The 14,477-nt window shown below is 37.6% G+C and overlaps 1 protein-coding gene across 2 annotated transcripts in view; it reads left to right on the forward strand.

Annotated features, from left to right (window-relative positions):
* The window catches only part of DDC (dopa decarboxylase), a 76,933-nt gene that overhangs the window by 53,609 nt on the left and 8,847 nt on the right, over positions 1-14,477 (forward strand). For both annotated transcript variants that reach the window (XM_056331924.1, XM_056331925.1), the window contains exons 10-12: positions 1,860-1,936; positions 5,722-5,741; positions 6,416-6,514. In XM_056331924.1, coding sequence (XP_056187899.1) covers positions 1,860-1,936; positions 5,722-5,741; positions 6,416-6,514 — 196 coding nt within the window. The remainder of the gene's footprint in view (positions 1-1,859; positions 1,937-5,721; positions 5,742-6,415; positions 6,515-14,477) is intronic.

A 14,477-nucleotide genomic window follows, 5' to 3' on the forward strand; every position in this document is an offset into this window, starting at 1 on the left:
TTTAAAAGATGCCAGTTTATCAGTGGCATTTTTGAAATATATATTCAGGATCCTTCAGTGAACCAGGGGTGTTTACAAAGAAAGTTAAGAACACCACTTCTGTCCATTACCAGACCACACAAGCCCTTACTGCAAAGAAGTTTAAATACATAGGGTAAAGTCTAGACATGGTCTATAGAAGTGCAGCTCAAATGGTTCATATACATTGATGTCCAGGCTTTGGATTTATTTTAGTAATCCTTTTAGATAGTTTTTCATGGTTGCCAGATTAAGACCTGTGAAATCCCTAGATGGAACAGACACCATCTTTTAAAAAAGCGGTAACATCACCAAGGAAGTACAAGATGACAGCATTTTATATCTTCGAAGCTAGATGTTCCTGCAGAACAGTTAGGTGTTCCATTGTTTAGCACAGCATATTACAGGAGAAGATATGAAGCACTCAGAATACAACTAATTATATCGCTTGTAACTTGGCTTAGTTGTATACAGAATGAGCTACCGAAACACAACTATATCAAAGTAATCAAACATATCAAATTACAGTAGAATAACTAGGTTAAAAATATTTACCCTAATTAAACCTGCTTTCAGTTAATATTTCTTCCTTCTGTCCACATGACATTTCCAGCACACAAATAAAATGAAATTGTTTTTATTGAGAGCATTCTGAATATCTTTTACTATTTTTCATGTGCATAAGCTATATACTTTCCATACCTGAAGACAAGTACTTAACCATTAACCTTAGTATTTTCCTGACCATTAGTGAGAGGAAGGCTTTTTGTTTGTTTGAATAAGATGTTTTATGAGCACAGTCGAGATGTGGATGAGAGTGGAAGTATGTACTGGCCTGTGGATTTATATATACACACTAAAATACTGGAAATTAGATTTTTACTTAGAGATTTACAATTTTACATCAAAACACAGGAAAAAACGGATGCATAGAACATCATAAACAGTTCAAACATTTGTCATTTAGAATGTCCCTGTGTTGACATAATTATTGCTTACTTTGTAATGTATCTGTAGGCCTAATATAATGGTGTATCAATCTTTCCCTTTTTGATTTCTGGTTTCTTCTTCTTCTGCCTCTGTAAACCCCAACATTTGGGAAGGTGAGTCAGTCTTACACATGGAGTGAAGCATAAACCAGGAAAATCTTGTTATTACCCACAGGCAAAACGTAGCTTATTCTCTTTAAAAGGGACACACCGGCTTTTCAACCTTAGTCCAGTCACATCCCTCACTAGCTGGCAGTAGTAAGGTATGCTTCTCAGTTTTACGTTGTGCTGTAGTATGCTGTCACTTACTGTATATTGGGTCAAGCTAGGGCAGGGTGGTACAAGAAGGAAGCCTGAGTCTGGACCGCGTGGCTCTTCCCTACTAGTGGCTGCTGCCACCACCACAACGTGGAGGGACAGCGGCCAGCATCCACAGAGCCTCACCATGGCTGTGCACAGTGTCTAGGAAGCTGCAGCTCTTCCCACACAGCTTTGTACTGCAGTAATTTCAAGGCAACTTCTGTTGACTGCAAACATTAACATTGCTTCAGCTAGTCTCACATTCTGGTGTGAGTGTCTATCACCATAAAAAGATCCTCTGTGTCTGTTTCTTGTCTGTTTTTAAATATGCAGTCGTGCAGTCATGCTGCCCGTTCCTGCTGAGCCTTACACTTAACTACTTGTAAGTACAGTACTGATATGGCTGTGAAAAAGCACTGAAAATGGCACAGGCTGTGCTCAGGAAATATGCCAGTTTAAACACATTCAATTTGCCTTCCCTTCTTGTGGAAATTTAATCCCTTAAATTTAATTCTTAAATTTCTCTATTTGCTTGCTTTCTTTTTTATACAGGGTGAAAAAAAGATCAGATTTAACAGATGCCTTTAAACTAGAACCCGTTTACCTGCAGCATCACCATCAGGAGTCTGGTAATTTTACGATTAAATGAGATCATGTTGATTATTATGTATGCACACTGCTCTTTAATGGACAAAAAGACTTAAGATGAAAACTGAAATTTTTAAAACTAAGTTGTTTAGGAGCCTATTTCCATTTTCAGAATGCCCTAGGGAGTTAAGCTTATTAAAGTGCAAACACATGTCTAGGGAGATTTTAGTTAGTATAAAAAGCAACTGAGGGAAAGCCATTTTATAAAGCATTATATTAATAGTTTTGTATTAGGATTTCCCCAGCTCCAGACTTACAGCTTTGTAGGAGTGTTGATAAAATTTTTAATGATCTTGCGTCAGTCAGATAAACATATTATTGGGTGCTGTGTATCGAGTCCCTTAACCTGCCTTCCCCAACACATCTTTCTCCAGAATGGTTTCAAGCTATGATTTGTTTTTAGAGTTTCTAAAGTCTGTGACCTTTTCCTTAGCTTTTCATGCAGGCTCTGATTCAAATTTTCAAAACCCCATGTCAGGAGCAAACACTCCCTGAAACTGCAATAAAAAGGCGAGCTGTGTTTGATAGCTACTCTATTTTGAGTAATAGCTATCGGGGACTTTATCCTGTTGGTCTGGTATTCTTACATTGATTGTAGAGAAGGTGGTAAGTGTAGACTATCTGCCTTGTACCAATTGTTCACAAATGCTTTTCACAAAGTGCTCACAAAGAATTTACAAATCTTAGGCCCTGTACAAAGCTCCTTAATGGATTAGTGCTGCTCTTTGCACATACCTAGCAACTGCAGAGTGGCATTTACCATCCTGAAGACTGGTTTTACACATTTGGTTATTAACTGATTAATTGTGAAGAAGGTCACAGCAGTGCAGCGTCAACATGTGGTGCAAGTTCCCTCACAACTTTCTCAAGAGGCTGAATCACATGTGGATGTTTTTAGCATTTACTCTATCTCATATTTCTCCTGGAATTGCTGGTGCTGATCTGTGTTCAGATGTGTATCGTGAGTATTTTTATCCTCTCTCTGTTATGGCTATGAACATATTGACATTTAAATTAATACCATCCAGAATTCCACCATTCACTAAAAAGCCCTAGGAAAAATGGATTCCTGTGCTTTTACCCTGAACTGGCAGAAATGTTACACTTTTCCTTTTCTACAGTTCCAAGCAATGCAAATATAGACCAGTGCAATAAATAGGAAAATGCAGGAACTCTGGAGCTGAAGTTCACCCTCCAGAGGCTAGAATTGTTCAGGAAAAAAAAACAAAACAAACAAATAAACAAACAAACAAAAAGACTGTCTTTTTGCCTTTTAAAATGAGAAATACAAGTTATAACAAATACACCTGTCACTGTCTTTTACTTAACATATATGAAAAATATTTCTCTTGAGGAGAAAAAATCCAACCTCAACTAAAGTGAAAATAAGTTCTTGTGACAACTGACATTGCCGATACAAGAACCATAGGTCTTCCCCAGGTTAAATAACACCAGAAGGAAATCAAACCTTTCCTAAAACTAGGTGCTTTCAGTGAGGCCACCTAGCTGATCTGAAAACTTTATCTCCCCAGTTGGATGACAAGTTGTTTAGCCTTCATCTTGCCTTCAGAAGCTGTGATAGCATGTTATATGATCTGGACATAATGATTTCAAAGAGATCAGCTGATTACTAGCAGTCTAGTGATGTTGAATTTTTCTATGCTCTATTCCCATTTGATAGCAATTTTCCAAAGAGCTGGACAACACTCTTCAAATGCAAATGCCTTTAGTTAAACTGTTAAGTCCAGTCCACACTTATGCCTTCAATAAACAGTCAAATTTGCAAAGGTGCTAGGCTGTTACAGTTGATCCCTGTGGGTGGGATGTAGGAGTCATGAAAATATGACTTGTCTAGTGGAGGGTCTTATTTTCTGAATATGTCTCAGGTCTGAGAATTCCGATCATGGTTTACAAGGCAAATGAAGTGGTATTTTTTAATTCACTCATCTCTCACTCAAGAATTTAAATGAGCGGAAAAATGTCTCTATCTGTGAGCAATTACTCTTAATAACCATATGGCAATTATGTATGCCCCCAAGGGGAAAGTCTTTATTTTGTCATTAATTATAATTTCATGTGATTTGCATCATCACACCAGGAAGATTATACTAGCTTGCTTGGCAACCCACGGTATAGGTCAAGTCCTAATGGCAATGCTGGAAGAATGCAGCTTTATACTCTATTGTGAACACCACATATGCTCCCGTAATGCAATTCCTCCTGGTTAAATACAGATGTAAGACTACGGATTGTAATCAAGGACTAATCATTGATTGCATTCTGCTTCAAAGCCTGTGAAAGGCATTGTTGTGGGTCATTAGACATAGTCCCTTACAGGAGTGCAGGATTATTTATCCGTCACCAGTTCTTTACTCTCTTTGCTACCAGTCTTGCAGCTATCAAACAAAAATGGCTGCTACAATGCAGAAGAATGTGGATGTTATCAAATTACCTTCTTACCAAGCTGACACAACCATGTTCACTTCCTGAAGTCCAGGAACAGGTTAATGATTGTTGGTTGTTGTGTGGGGTTTTTTTATCTGGAAAATAACCTGGTAACACATTAAAGAACCAAATGACTGTATGTTGCAGAGAGGAAGGACCATGGTTTTTTGTATGTTTTTTGGCTGTGTAGATGAGAGAACATTGGCAAGAGAGCTTGTACACAGGAAATACAGGTGGTTTTTTAACTCTTATAAAATAAAAAGGCTGAAAATTATGTAAATGACATAGACTGGTCAAATTCAGAAGCTACAGTTCTATACTGTACCTTGCAGTTCACAATTTCAGGAGCACTTTGACAGCATTTTCCCATGAAATTTAAGTACTTATGAACTTCATAAGTTCCTATGAAGCTTATACTCCACTGCAGAGTAATAAAGCAGAATAAACAAGCTAAGCAGATGCTTCTACATTTTCCTGAATAAGTATTTTAAATTTTATGTCAGTTTAATTTCTGTCACTGTCTTACAGCAAGTAATCTGGTTTTATGTTACTGTTTCCTTACTGTGAAATCAATTTAATTACCTGATTCAAAGAAACCATCTTAAATTCATCTTGATGAATCTTGATTCTGTGTGCTTATACAAAAGATAACTAATAATGCTCTCTGCTTGCCTCCCTGGACTGCTTTGTGGCTTGGTCAATCTGTGTTTGTAAGAGGCTTTCACTACATCAAATGAAAAGCCATAACAAAATGTGGAATGCCATTCTCCAAGGTCAATACTGAGTCAATTTTTCCAGTCACTTACTAGACAAGCCGAAGAATTAGCAACAAATACATACATGAGTATAAAAGGTAGTTTGGAACTGGATTATTTTAAAAAGTATTACCAGTTCACTAGGGTAAAGGTGGTGACATTTCACAGCAGACATGGAGGGATGAAGTGAACTTGGGGATTTAACAAACTGTTTAAAACAAAACTAATAATAAGTGTTTTATCTACTAGTTCTCCTTACAAGAAGTAAATAAACGTAGGTTTTAGTCCATCATCTCCACAGTATCTGCAGTACAACAGAAAGGTAAACTGTAAACTTTTTGATTTGTTAGTGGTATATTCTGACTAGCTAATTACAAGTACTGTCATTTAGCATGCTGCCAAATATCCTGCTAGGTATTTAGGGGTCCTGTTGACACTGATGATGGTGAAATTTGTAGCAAACATACAGGACGGCTAAGATACAGCTTTTTCAATAACATTAGAATGATTGAAGGCTTTGGCTGTTGTGATAAAGTAATGTGAACATTTTTTTCTTTGGCTTCCAGGTCTTGTAACAGATTATCGGGTAAGTACAGCATCAAAGCAATAATTAATACTATTAGTTGTATATATTGATATTTTCAGGACTTCTTTTTTCCATTCCCCAAGCTGAAACTGTAAACTTTTATTTTTTGGGGAAAAAAAAAAAAAGTTTAAAGGCAGAAATAGCCTTGCATGTACAGTATCTCAGGGGTTAGGCAGTAGAAAGAGATATCCTAAAAGGTTTTTTTCCCCTTAACGTAGTGAACAATACTTTAAAAAATAATAATGCATGTGTTTTAGTCTTTAACCAGCTTTAACCAATAGAAACACTGTTCTTTTGAAATGGCAAATGGCCTTGCCATTGTAGACACTAGCCCCACAACTGTAAAGAAGCCAATGTACATGAGTTTCTAAGAGTTATTTTTCTAGAGCTTTCAAGGAGAATTCAGGATGCAAAAAGAAAATTTAATTTTCCCTGTGACACTTCCATTCTGACACCAACCTCCTTTTCCAATTTTAATTTGAAAACTTTAAGTATTAAACAGTCACACCAGGAATAATGCCTATTATTATCTGATCCACCTTTAGCAACTTCCTGTAGGATGTGGCAATGTTGTATGCTTCAAAATCATTGCAGAATGTACAGTTTCTGCAATACCAATACCACTGCAGTGGTGACTTCTAACAGGGGTGCCCGCCCTTCTCCCTGGCTTGCAGCACTGGCAAATCCCCCTGGGTAGGAGATTCCGCTCCCTGAAGCTGTGGTTTGTGCTGAGGATGTATGGGGTCACAGGACTGCAGGAGCACATCCGCAAGGTAACTGGTATTTGCTTTCTTGGGTAACCTGTGGTGGGGTGGCAAGGGAAAATGAGCTGGCTACCTATCTACTTTCCATGACTTCTATACACATCAGAAAGCAAAGGCAACAGCTTTTAGACAGCTCAGTTCAATAGGTGTGCTGCTTGTTTGCCCCATGTAGTGTCACAATTTCACATCATGGCAGGATCAAAACTCATTTCTTTTGTGTTTGTCTCTAGGGAAGACAAGTCTAGGAATTTGGAATTTCTACAATGTGGGATCATAGTTCCCTCCCAAATTAAGCCAGAGCACATCCATGGTTTTATTGTGGAAAAACATGTTTATTCATTATTTTATTAATTTACGTGCATTGATAGCATGTTTAGATTATGATTAAGGGATACATTATTGGGCATGTCCACCTCTGCTGCTGCTTTGCTTCCTGTTTAAAATACATCTTTTTTTAAAAAAAGAGTATGTACAATTTACAGTTTGTTAACATTGTTATTAAGTACCAAGTTTATTCTTGATGTAAAAAGAAGGGTGTTTTTATCACAAAACCCACATCTGGCACCAGTCTAAATTATATATATGCTGCCTCTGTAGCAGTAAAGTCAAATTCAAGCATACCTTTCATCTTTATGATGTTTAGGGAAACCTCTTGTGAGGGGACAGCAATGACTTAGCTCTAAATATTTACAAAATACCAAACTCCCTGCAGACACACATTCCTTTCTATTGTGGTACTAAACAGATTCATTCCCAAGAAAGGCTATTTCCACTGTTGTAAAGTCACTGCGTGTGGAAGTCTCTTTTGATTTGGAATGGTTCTGGGATAGAGGGTGTCCTCTTTGCTTCCCATTTTTATCACACTATAATTTTCAACTGACTCTACAAATGTCAAAATTAGATTTTTATCCTTAATGAGGCTTTCAGAAATAAATTTTAACAACAGTGGCCATCATGATGTTCTGTCATCCTTGTGGCAATCTGATACATATCCTTGTGATGAAAAATTGATAAAAGGTTTGTTACCACTTTGCTAGACTACCATTAGTTTCTAGTGGGATTCTCTCTCAGGTTAGATTTCTGGAGACTGCAATTATTTCAATATGATACCAAATTTTTAAGTAGGACTAAATCTCTCACTGGGAAGATAGAGAGTTGGAAGCCTCATATCAAGTATACGGCCTTTTATCAGGCTGGTTTCCACAGGTCAGTATTTACATTCAAGTTCCCTCTTTCCCTGTCTCCCAGACATTTCCCTGACTGTCCAGCCAAAAAGTGCTTCTCTTCCTATAATCATAGCTGAAGACCAGGTTGTTATATCTTCCGTGACAATACAGTTCAGGAAGGCTAAGCAAAGATACTGACTCCAGTGTAAAACCCTAATATGTTCCCTTATTTGTAAAGGTGATTCAGACCGCTCTATTTCCAAGGGCTTGTTAAATTGAGAATGTATGTTTAATGTTTCAGTAAGGACTAAATTGTTCCCTGGTATACAGAGAAAAATTAGCCACCACCTTGTGTTTGCAACTCTGAAAGGGGAAGAGGGAAAACTGTGTGCAGAATTTGGCTCACTGTATCTGTCAAACTGTAACTATTAAGTCAGTTCCTCCTCCCCAACCCCACCCACTTGTCCCACCCTGGATAGATGCTGATGAAATTTAGTGGGTTTCAAAGCAGCTTGAAAAAAAAAAAAGAGCTAATTTCTATCTCCAGCAACTCTCTGTTGGACTTAAATTTCAAAAAAAAATTGCATTTCATTTGCTCCCTCCTCTAGGAGAATTTAAGATCTTTCTTGCGAGTTTGCAGACGTGTTGGTGAAGTTATATCAGTAGCTGCAAAACAACAATTATAAATGTGTTTTGTAACTTGCACATTTTCTTCTCTTCTCAGGAATTACAGTGGGTTCCAGGTATATTGTGATGACTTTTCTTTTGGTAGTGTAGTAATGAAGTATGTAAACCAGCCTGACACTGGTTTATATTTTCAAACCTATAGACGAGTTTCCAAATGAAAAGTAATTTGGAATTTAGCTTCATTTGTTAACTTCACTTGAACATTGCTTATCCCAGTGCTTGGCCTTGAGAAGTTGCTTTCTTTTAAACATGTAGAGTCTTGTAAATAACAGCTTTTATATTCCTGTTGCTGGCAAAGGCAGTCCTTGAAGAGAAGAACTGGCATGTGTCTTGTGTACTTGGGACTTCTAGCTGGGTTTTAAGGGAAGCAGGATTAATCCTGAAGCTGCATTTATTACAGTGGGTGATAGAATGCACATAGTTAGAATGAGAGGAGACCTAGGAATAGTGGCAGGGGCAGGTATTGTAACCTTCAAGTGCAGAGCATTGTGGCTGGAGCTGGGGAAGTGGGAAGAAGGGCTCGCTCTGTTGTGTTATTAAGGAATTGCCCCAGGGAAAGGGCCACAGAGTCAGGCAGAAGAGCAGAAGTTTGAAAAAGCTCCTTGGACTGGAACCTGGGAAGGGGATGCCGACATTGGGATGTAGCATGCAGTCATACAGTACATAGTTTTCATACGTCGTTATTTGTGTGTAGGGCACATCACTCCTGTTCTGCTATACGATAGCAGCTACGGGATGCCTGTTCAGGTGCAGGGCTGGGCCTTATTGAGAGATTTGGGACCTAGGGTTTAAACTCCTTTCTGAATTTATAAAAATCCCAATATAGATGCTGTGATTACCTAGGGGAAAAAAAACACCAAAACCACTTCATCTTCTAGGTCACAGAAAACTGTAGGAAGATTTATCCAGTGTTTACAGGCTTATAGTTAGGCTTCTCTTGAGCAGCCAGGTGTTATTTATAAAATGATTTGAGATTTTCAATACTGATGAGCTTCTGACATGATATAGAGTGAAAAAACACTGCATGTCCCTAAGAAGACACCCTATCTGCTGTATGATTAGCAAGCTTCTATGTGGAAGACCAAAGATATCTGCAACTGTCTCTTCAAAAAATTTCCTTTTTTTTTCTGGATGTAAACTGCCAGAAAACCTGATTTGTCTCTTTCTTTCTTTTTTGTTCCCCCCCGCCCCTCCCTCCCCCCCCCCCTTTATTAGTGTGTTTTAAGGAAAAGATGTTTGTTATGTTTGCAGCCTAAAGGTTTGCATCAAAATAGCTACATAACCACTGCAACCTGGCATCTCTTTATACTGAGGAAGGCATTTAGGAACTAAAATATTCCTGAGAGATGAGGATGTGTGACTTGGATTTAGACAGAGTAACTTTTTTTGTTTTCCAAACCTTCCAGTTATGCACTCTTTTCCCACATAACATGTAATATTAACCTATTGCAAAGTATAGGTTTTAAAGCAGTGGTAAAGGGGAGGACAGTCATCTCTTAAGGATTTGGGGAGAGAAAAATACTGCAAAGCTGCAGAGGAGATGTACAAAGAAGGAAAATCAACAACAGTAATAGTCTTCTGGACTGATTCCAAACACTCAGAGTCAGTATAAAAGTGAAACCCAAGTGGCCTGTTTGTAAATGGTGCATTTGCAAACTGCTTGACCATCTATTACTCCTTTGTTGGTTTAAGTCCTCTCAAAGATCTCAAAGTCATTTGAGAAATTTAGCAATGAATGGTTTTGTATGTGAACCCCATGAACATTCTGATCCAGATGAATCCTCCGTAGGACATGAAGAAATCAGTGTACGTGTCTTTTTTTCTTCACCAAGGATAATGTATTCCATTAAAAATTAACAGCAGAGACTAAGAAACTGGAACTGCACAGAACAGCAATGCCAGAGATAGCATTTCAGCTGGGGAGTGGTACACATCAGAAAGCAAAGGCAACAGCTTTTAGACAGCTCAGTTCAGTAGGGGTGCTGCTTGTTTGCCCCATGTAGTGTCACAATTTCACATCATGGCAGGATCAAAACGCATTTCTTTTGTGTTTGTCTTTAGGGAAGACAAGTCTAGGGATTTGGAATTTCTACAATGTGGGATCATAGTTCCCTCCCAAATTAAGCCAGAGCACATCCATGGTTTTATTGTGGAAAAACATGTTTATTCATTATTTTATTAATTTACGTGCATTGATAGCATGTTTAGATTATGATTAAGGGATACATTATTGGGCATGTCCACCTCTGCTGCTGCTTTGCTTCCTGTTTAAAATACATCTTTTTTTAAAAAAAGAGTATGTACAATTTACAGTTTGTTAACATTGTTATTAAGTACCAAGTTTATTCTTGATGTAAAAAGAAGGGTGTTTTTATCACAAAACCCACATCTGGCACCAGTCTAAATTATATATATGCTGCCTCTGTAGCAGTAAAGTCAAATTCAAGCATACCTTTCATCTTTATGATGTTTAGGGAAACCTCTTGTGAGGGGACAGCAATGACTTAGCTCTAAATATTTACAAAATACCAAACTCCCTGCAGACACACATTCCTTTCTATTGTGGTACTAAACAGATTCATTCCCAAGAAAGGCTATTTCCACTGTTGTAAAGTCACTGGTGTGGAAGTCTCTTTTGATTTGGAATGGTTCTCCCTCCTCTAGGAGAATTTAAGATCTTTCTTGCGAGTTTGCAGACATGTTGGTGAAGTTATATCAGTAGCTGCAAAACAGCAATTATAAATGTGTCCAAGTGGCCGTTGAGGACTCTTTTGACAGCATTTTCATTGAGTGTAGTGGGATGAGAGCTACAACAGGCAGAATGGTGAAATCTATAGAGGGAAAAGCATGAAGTGACCAAGGCTAGGCAGGTATGCTTATTTGCATAATACACATTAATGTACTCTGATCCTTCAGACAAGCTCCCTTCAATCACAAACTATTTCAGTTCTTGAAGGCTTTGCCCCAAAATCAAAATTCAGTTTAAACACCTCAATGCAGAAGCATTTATTTTTATATACACACATATACACACAGAAATACAGATTTTTTTGTAATAGGGACCATATCTTAATGCCTTGCAAGCTTACTGCTCTTATTAGTGATAATGTAAGACATTTCCCTTAATCCTGAATAACCAAATGAATTAGATCCCTTTCTTTCTTTTTTCCCTTCTCACTGCAGAAGAGATATGGTTATTTACCTGAGAGAGATAGTTATACACAAAAATTCCTTATAAGCTTTTTTTCTTCAATCTGCTAAATTTCACTGTGAAGAGAAGGGCAGGTATTCTGTTCCTATACACCAAGACTTCTCAGGCCACTAATGCAGTCTAAGTGATTCCACTTTGGGAACCCATGTGGTAAAGGGATTGTCCAAACGATATTCCTAGAAACAGTGTGTGGGTTGCTTTGTGTACATCCACTTTTTTTGTTCAATTATGTAACAGCATTAAATAAAATAATTTTAAAAGGTTAAACGATATTTGAGTGTCAACTTTAAGTTAATGGTGCTAGGGACACAGCATGACACAAATGTCAAAATCAAAAGCATTTGGAGGGTTAAAATATCCATAGAATAGGCTTAGTTATGTACACATTCAGCAGAACACTGAGAACAGCCTTTCAGTTTTTACCTCTTCTTCTTTCCTGTCCTTAGTTTCAGTGCCCACAGTTCTCCAAATGGGGCTTTATTTTCACAGATTACCTGCCTGTCTTGAAAAATTGAAGCACTAAAGCCATGCTTTCCTCCTCTAAGTTATTGCCATGCTCACATCCAGAGCGTGGGTACAGCCTTTGGACTCTCGGAGGCAGGTGTGATGCCTAAAAGCCCTTTAGTTTTACAGAATTTGTACTTCCAGGCTTGAAAGTCTTTAACTGTATTGGGTTTAGTTATGTTTGGTTGCCACAATCTTTGTAAAAGCAGTTCGGGATGATATCTTATGGCTCAAAGGTGGAGGGTCTTGGGTAATTGCGTTAAGCAAAGCTATACAGGTGCAATTCCAGTTGAAGCGCCGCTTCTCTCCTTCCAGTTGTGTAAAATCTAAAACACTTGGTGCCACCGAGTGGCTTTACAAATTATTGCTACTTGTTAGGACACTGGATACAAGTCCTTTTATACAGACATGAATATAAAACACTTCCAGAAGTCTGTGTTTTACTGAATATTCTGTATTTTCCCTTGCTCTTATTTCTTTCAAATCCCTGAAAAATCCTTTAGTGCAAAAAGTGGACATAAATACTGGCTATAGAACGTACAACATGGGTCTGGAGTTTTCCTGTATAAACCACTTGCATTAAGCCAAATCTTAAATGTTTTTTTAACTTCAGTTGCTACTCAGGTAAATTTTGGTTAAATTCAGTTGGTGATTACATTCAGCTGAACAGTTGTGAAATTCTTATCTCATTGAACATTTTTTTTTAACATTTCTTTTTTTGATGGCTTTGATTTCCAAGATGTAGTATATGCAGTGTGAAATTTTGTGGAGCTGTGTACAAGACATCAGATTGGTTAAGACTACAGAACATGAGGAGAGGAGAAAGCAGTAAAAGACCATTACAACACGCATGCGTATTTCACGTATGTTTTCCATGCACTCATACATACAAGTATCTGTATGTATACGTATACTTCTGGTGAGTTTTCATAGCTATAAACTCATGCTGTTTATATTAGCAGAACATGCAAATGCCTTGGAAAGGACTGGATTTTATTGGTCTCATTCCTGACTCAAAGAGTTTTCAGTCTAATTTTAGAGGGAGACGATAAATGGATGTAACAAACAGCAGAGAGGAAGTGGTAACAAGACTGGCTGGTTGCATAGGGTACCAATACGCCCAATATGAAGGTTTTGAAGCAATGTTTTGATTCAATATAAACAACGTTTGTCTATTTTAAGAAATAAACAAACATCAGAAAGCTATGATTAAGATTGCAAAATGTGTTGGGGTTTTTTTGTTTGTTTGGGGTTTTTTTCTTCTTTTCTGTAATTTCTGTCTTGCCTTCTTCTTGCCCATTTGGAAAGTTCCTGTGAGATGAAACATTCCACATCTAACCCTGGCCCATAGTGAAATATTTCTCTTTTTTTTGTTTTTGTTATCTGCCCTTGAACTTGCAAAAAAGGTGAAGTGCAAAAGCAGGAAAATACATGGGCTTAGTTGTTTATTTTTGTAAAATTATATGCATTCATAAATATATAAAAGCTAAGGAACTTAAAAACATTATTTTAGATGTTGCTAATAATTTTTGCTTTTATATATGTGTGCATATATATATATATATATATACTGTCTGTTGCATGAAGACAAACTGTAATTCTAATAGCTGGTTGCTGTTGTAATCTTTTATATATGTGTGTGTAGGGGGGTGGGGTTTGGTGGGTTTTTTTTAGGGTAGTGAGCACTAAACTGATGCTAGCCAGTGAGAAGGGGACTGCATAAGGTACTGCAGGTACCTGATGAGGATATGCGCTCTTTTTTTCCAAGTACTTTTGAATTAATTTTCTGTTTGGAAGAAAGTGAAACATGGTATGAGTGTGCAAGCATCACTGACTGAGGTTAAGACCTCCCAGCTCATTGTTAGTATGCCTGTTGGTATTATTCCTGTTTGATTTTGGAAGAGCACTGGTTTCCCGTGCTTCAAAATAACTGCTTTGGCTTGGTGTCCAATGTCACTCTTTTTTCCTCAGTAACTTCTAAACAGGTTGGTTGAGATTTGCTATCCATTTTCTGGGTTATGCTGCCATCATCTTTCTTTTCAGCTGAACCTGAGCGTCCAGGTCAGAGGAGTGAGCAAGTTCTCCCCTTCTCATATTAAATGAACTATTCAAAAAAGTCTGTCTTTCCAGATTATTTTGCACTGGAATTGCAGTAATTTTCTCTTTATATCTGTGCACCTCCCCCTTTCTCCATAATAACTTTTGGACTCTGTAGCCATTCCCAGCCAAAATTGACAGTGGTAGAAAACCTAAAGAAGAATTATTACAGTTATTTACTATTAATATGTATCATATAAAACTGCTGAAATGTTTAATTAAAAAACAGACTAGCATTGCCTAAGATAGGCTGAGCTACCAATATAGCAATGGCTCAATACAGTCACTGGAAGTCATAAACGGGATG

The sequence above is a fragment of the Falco biarmicus genome, chromosome 3 (assembly GCF_023638135.1).
Source record: "Falco biarmicus isolate bFalBia1 chromosome 3, bFalBia1.pri, whole genome shotgun sequence".
Taxonomy (NCBI): domain Eukaryota; kingdom Metazoa; phylum Chordata; class Aves; order Falconiformes; family Falconidae; genus Falco; species Falco biarmicus.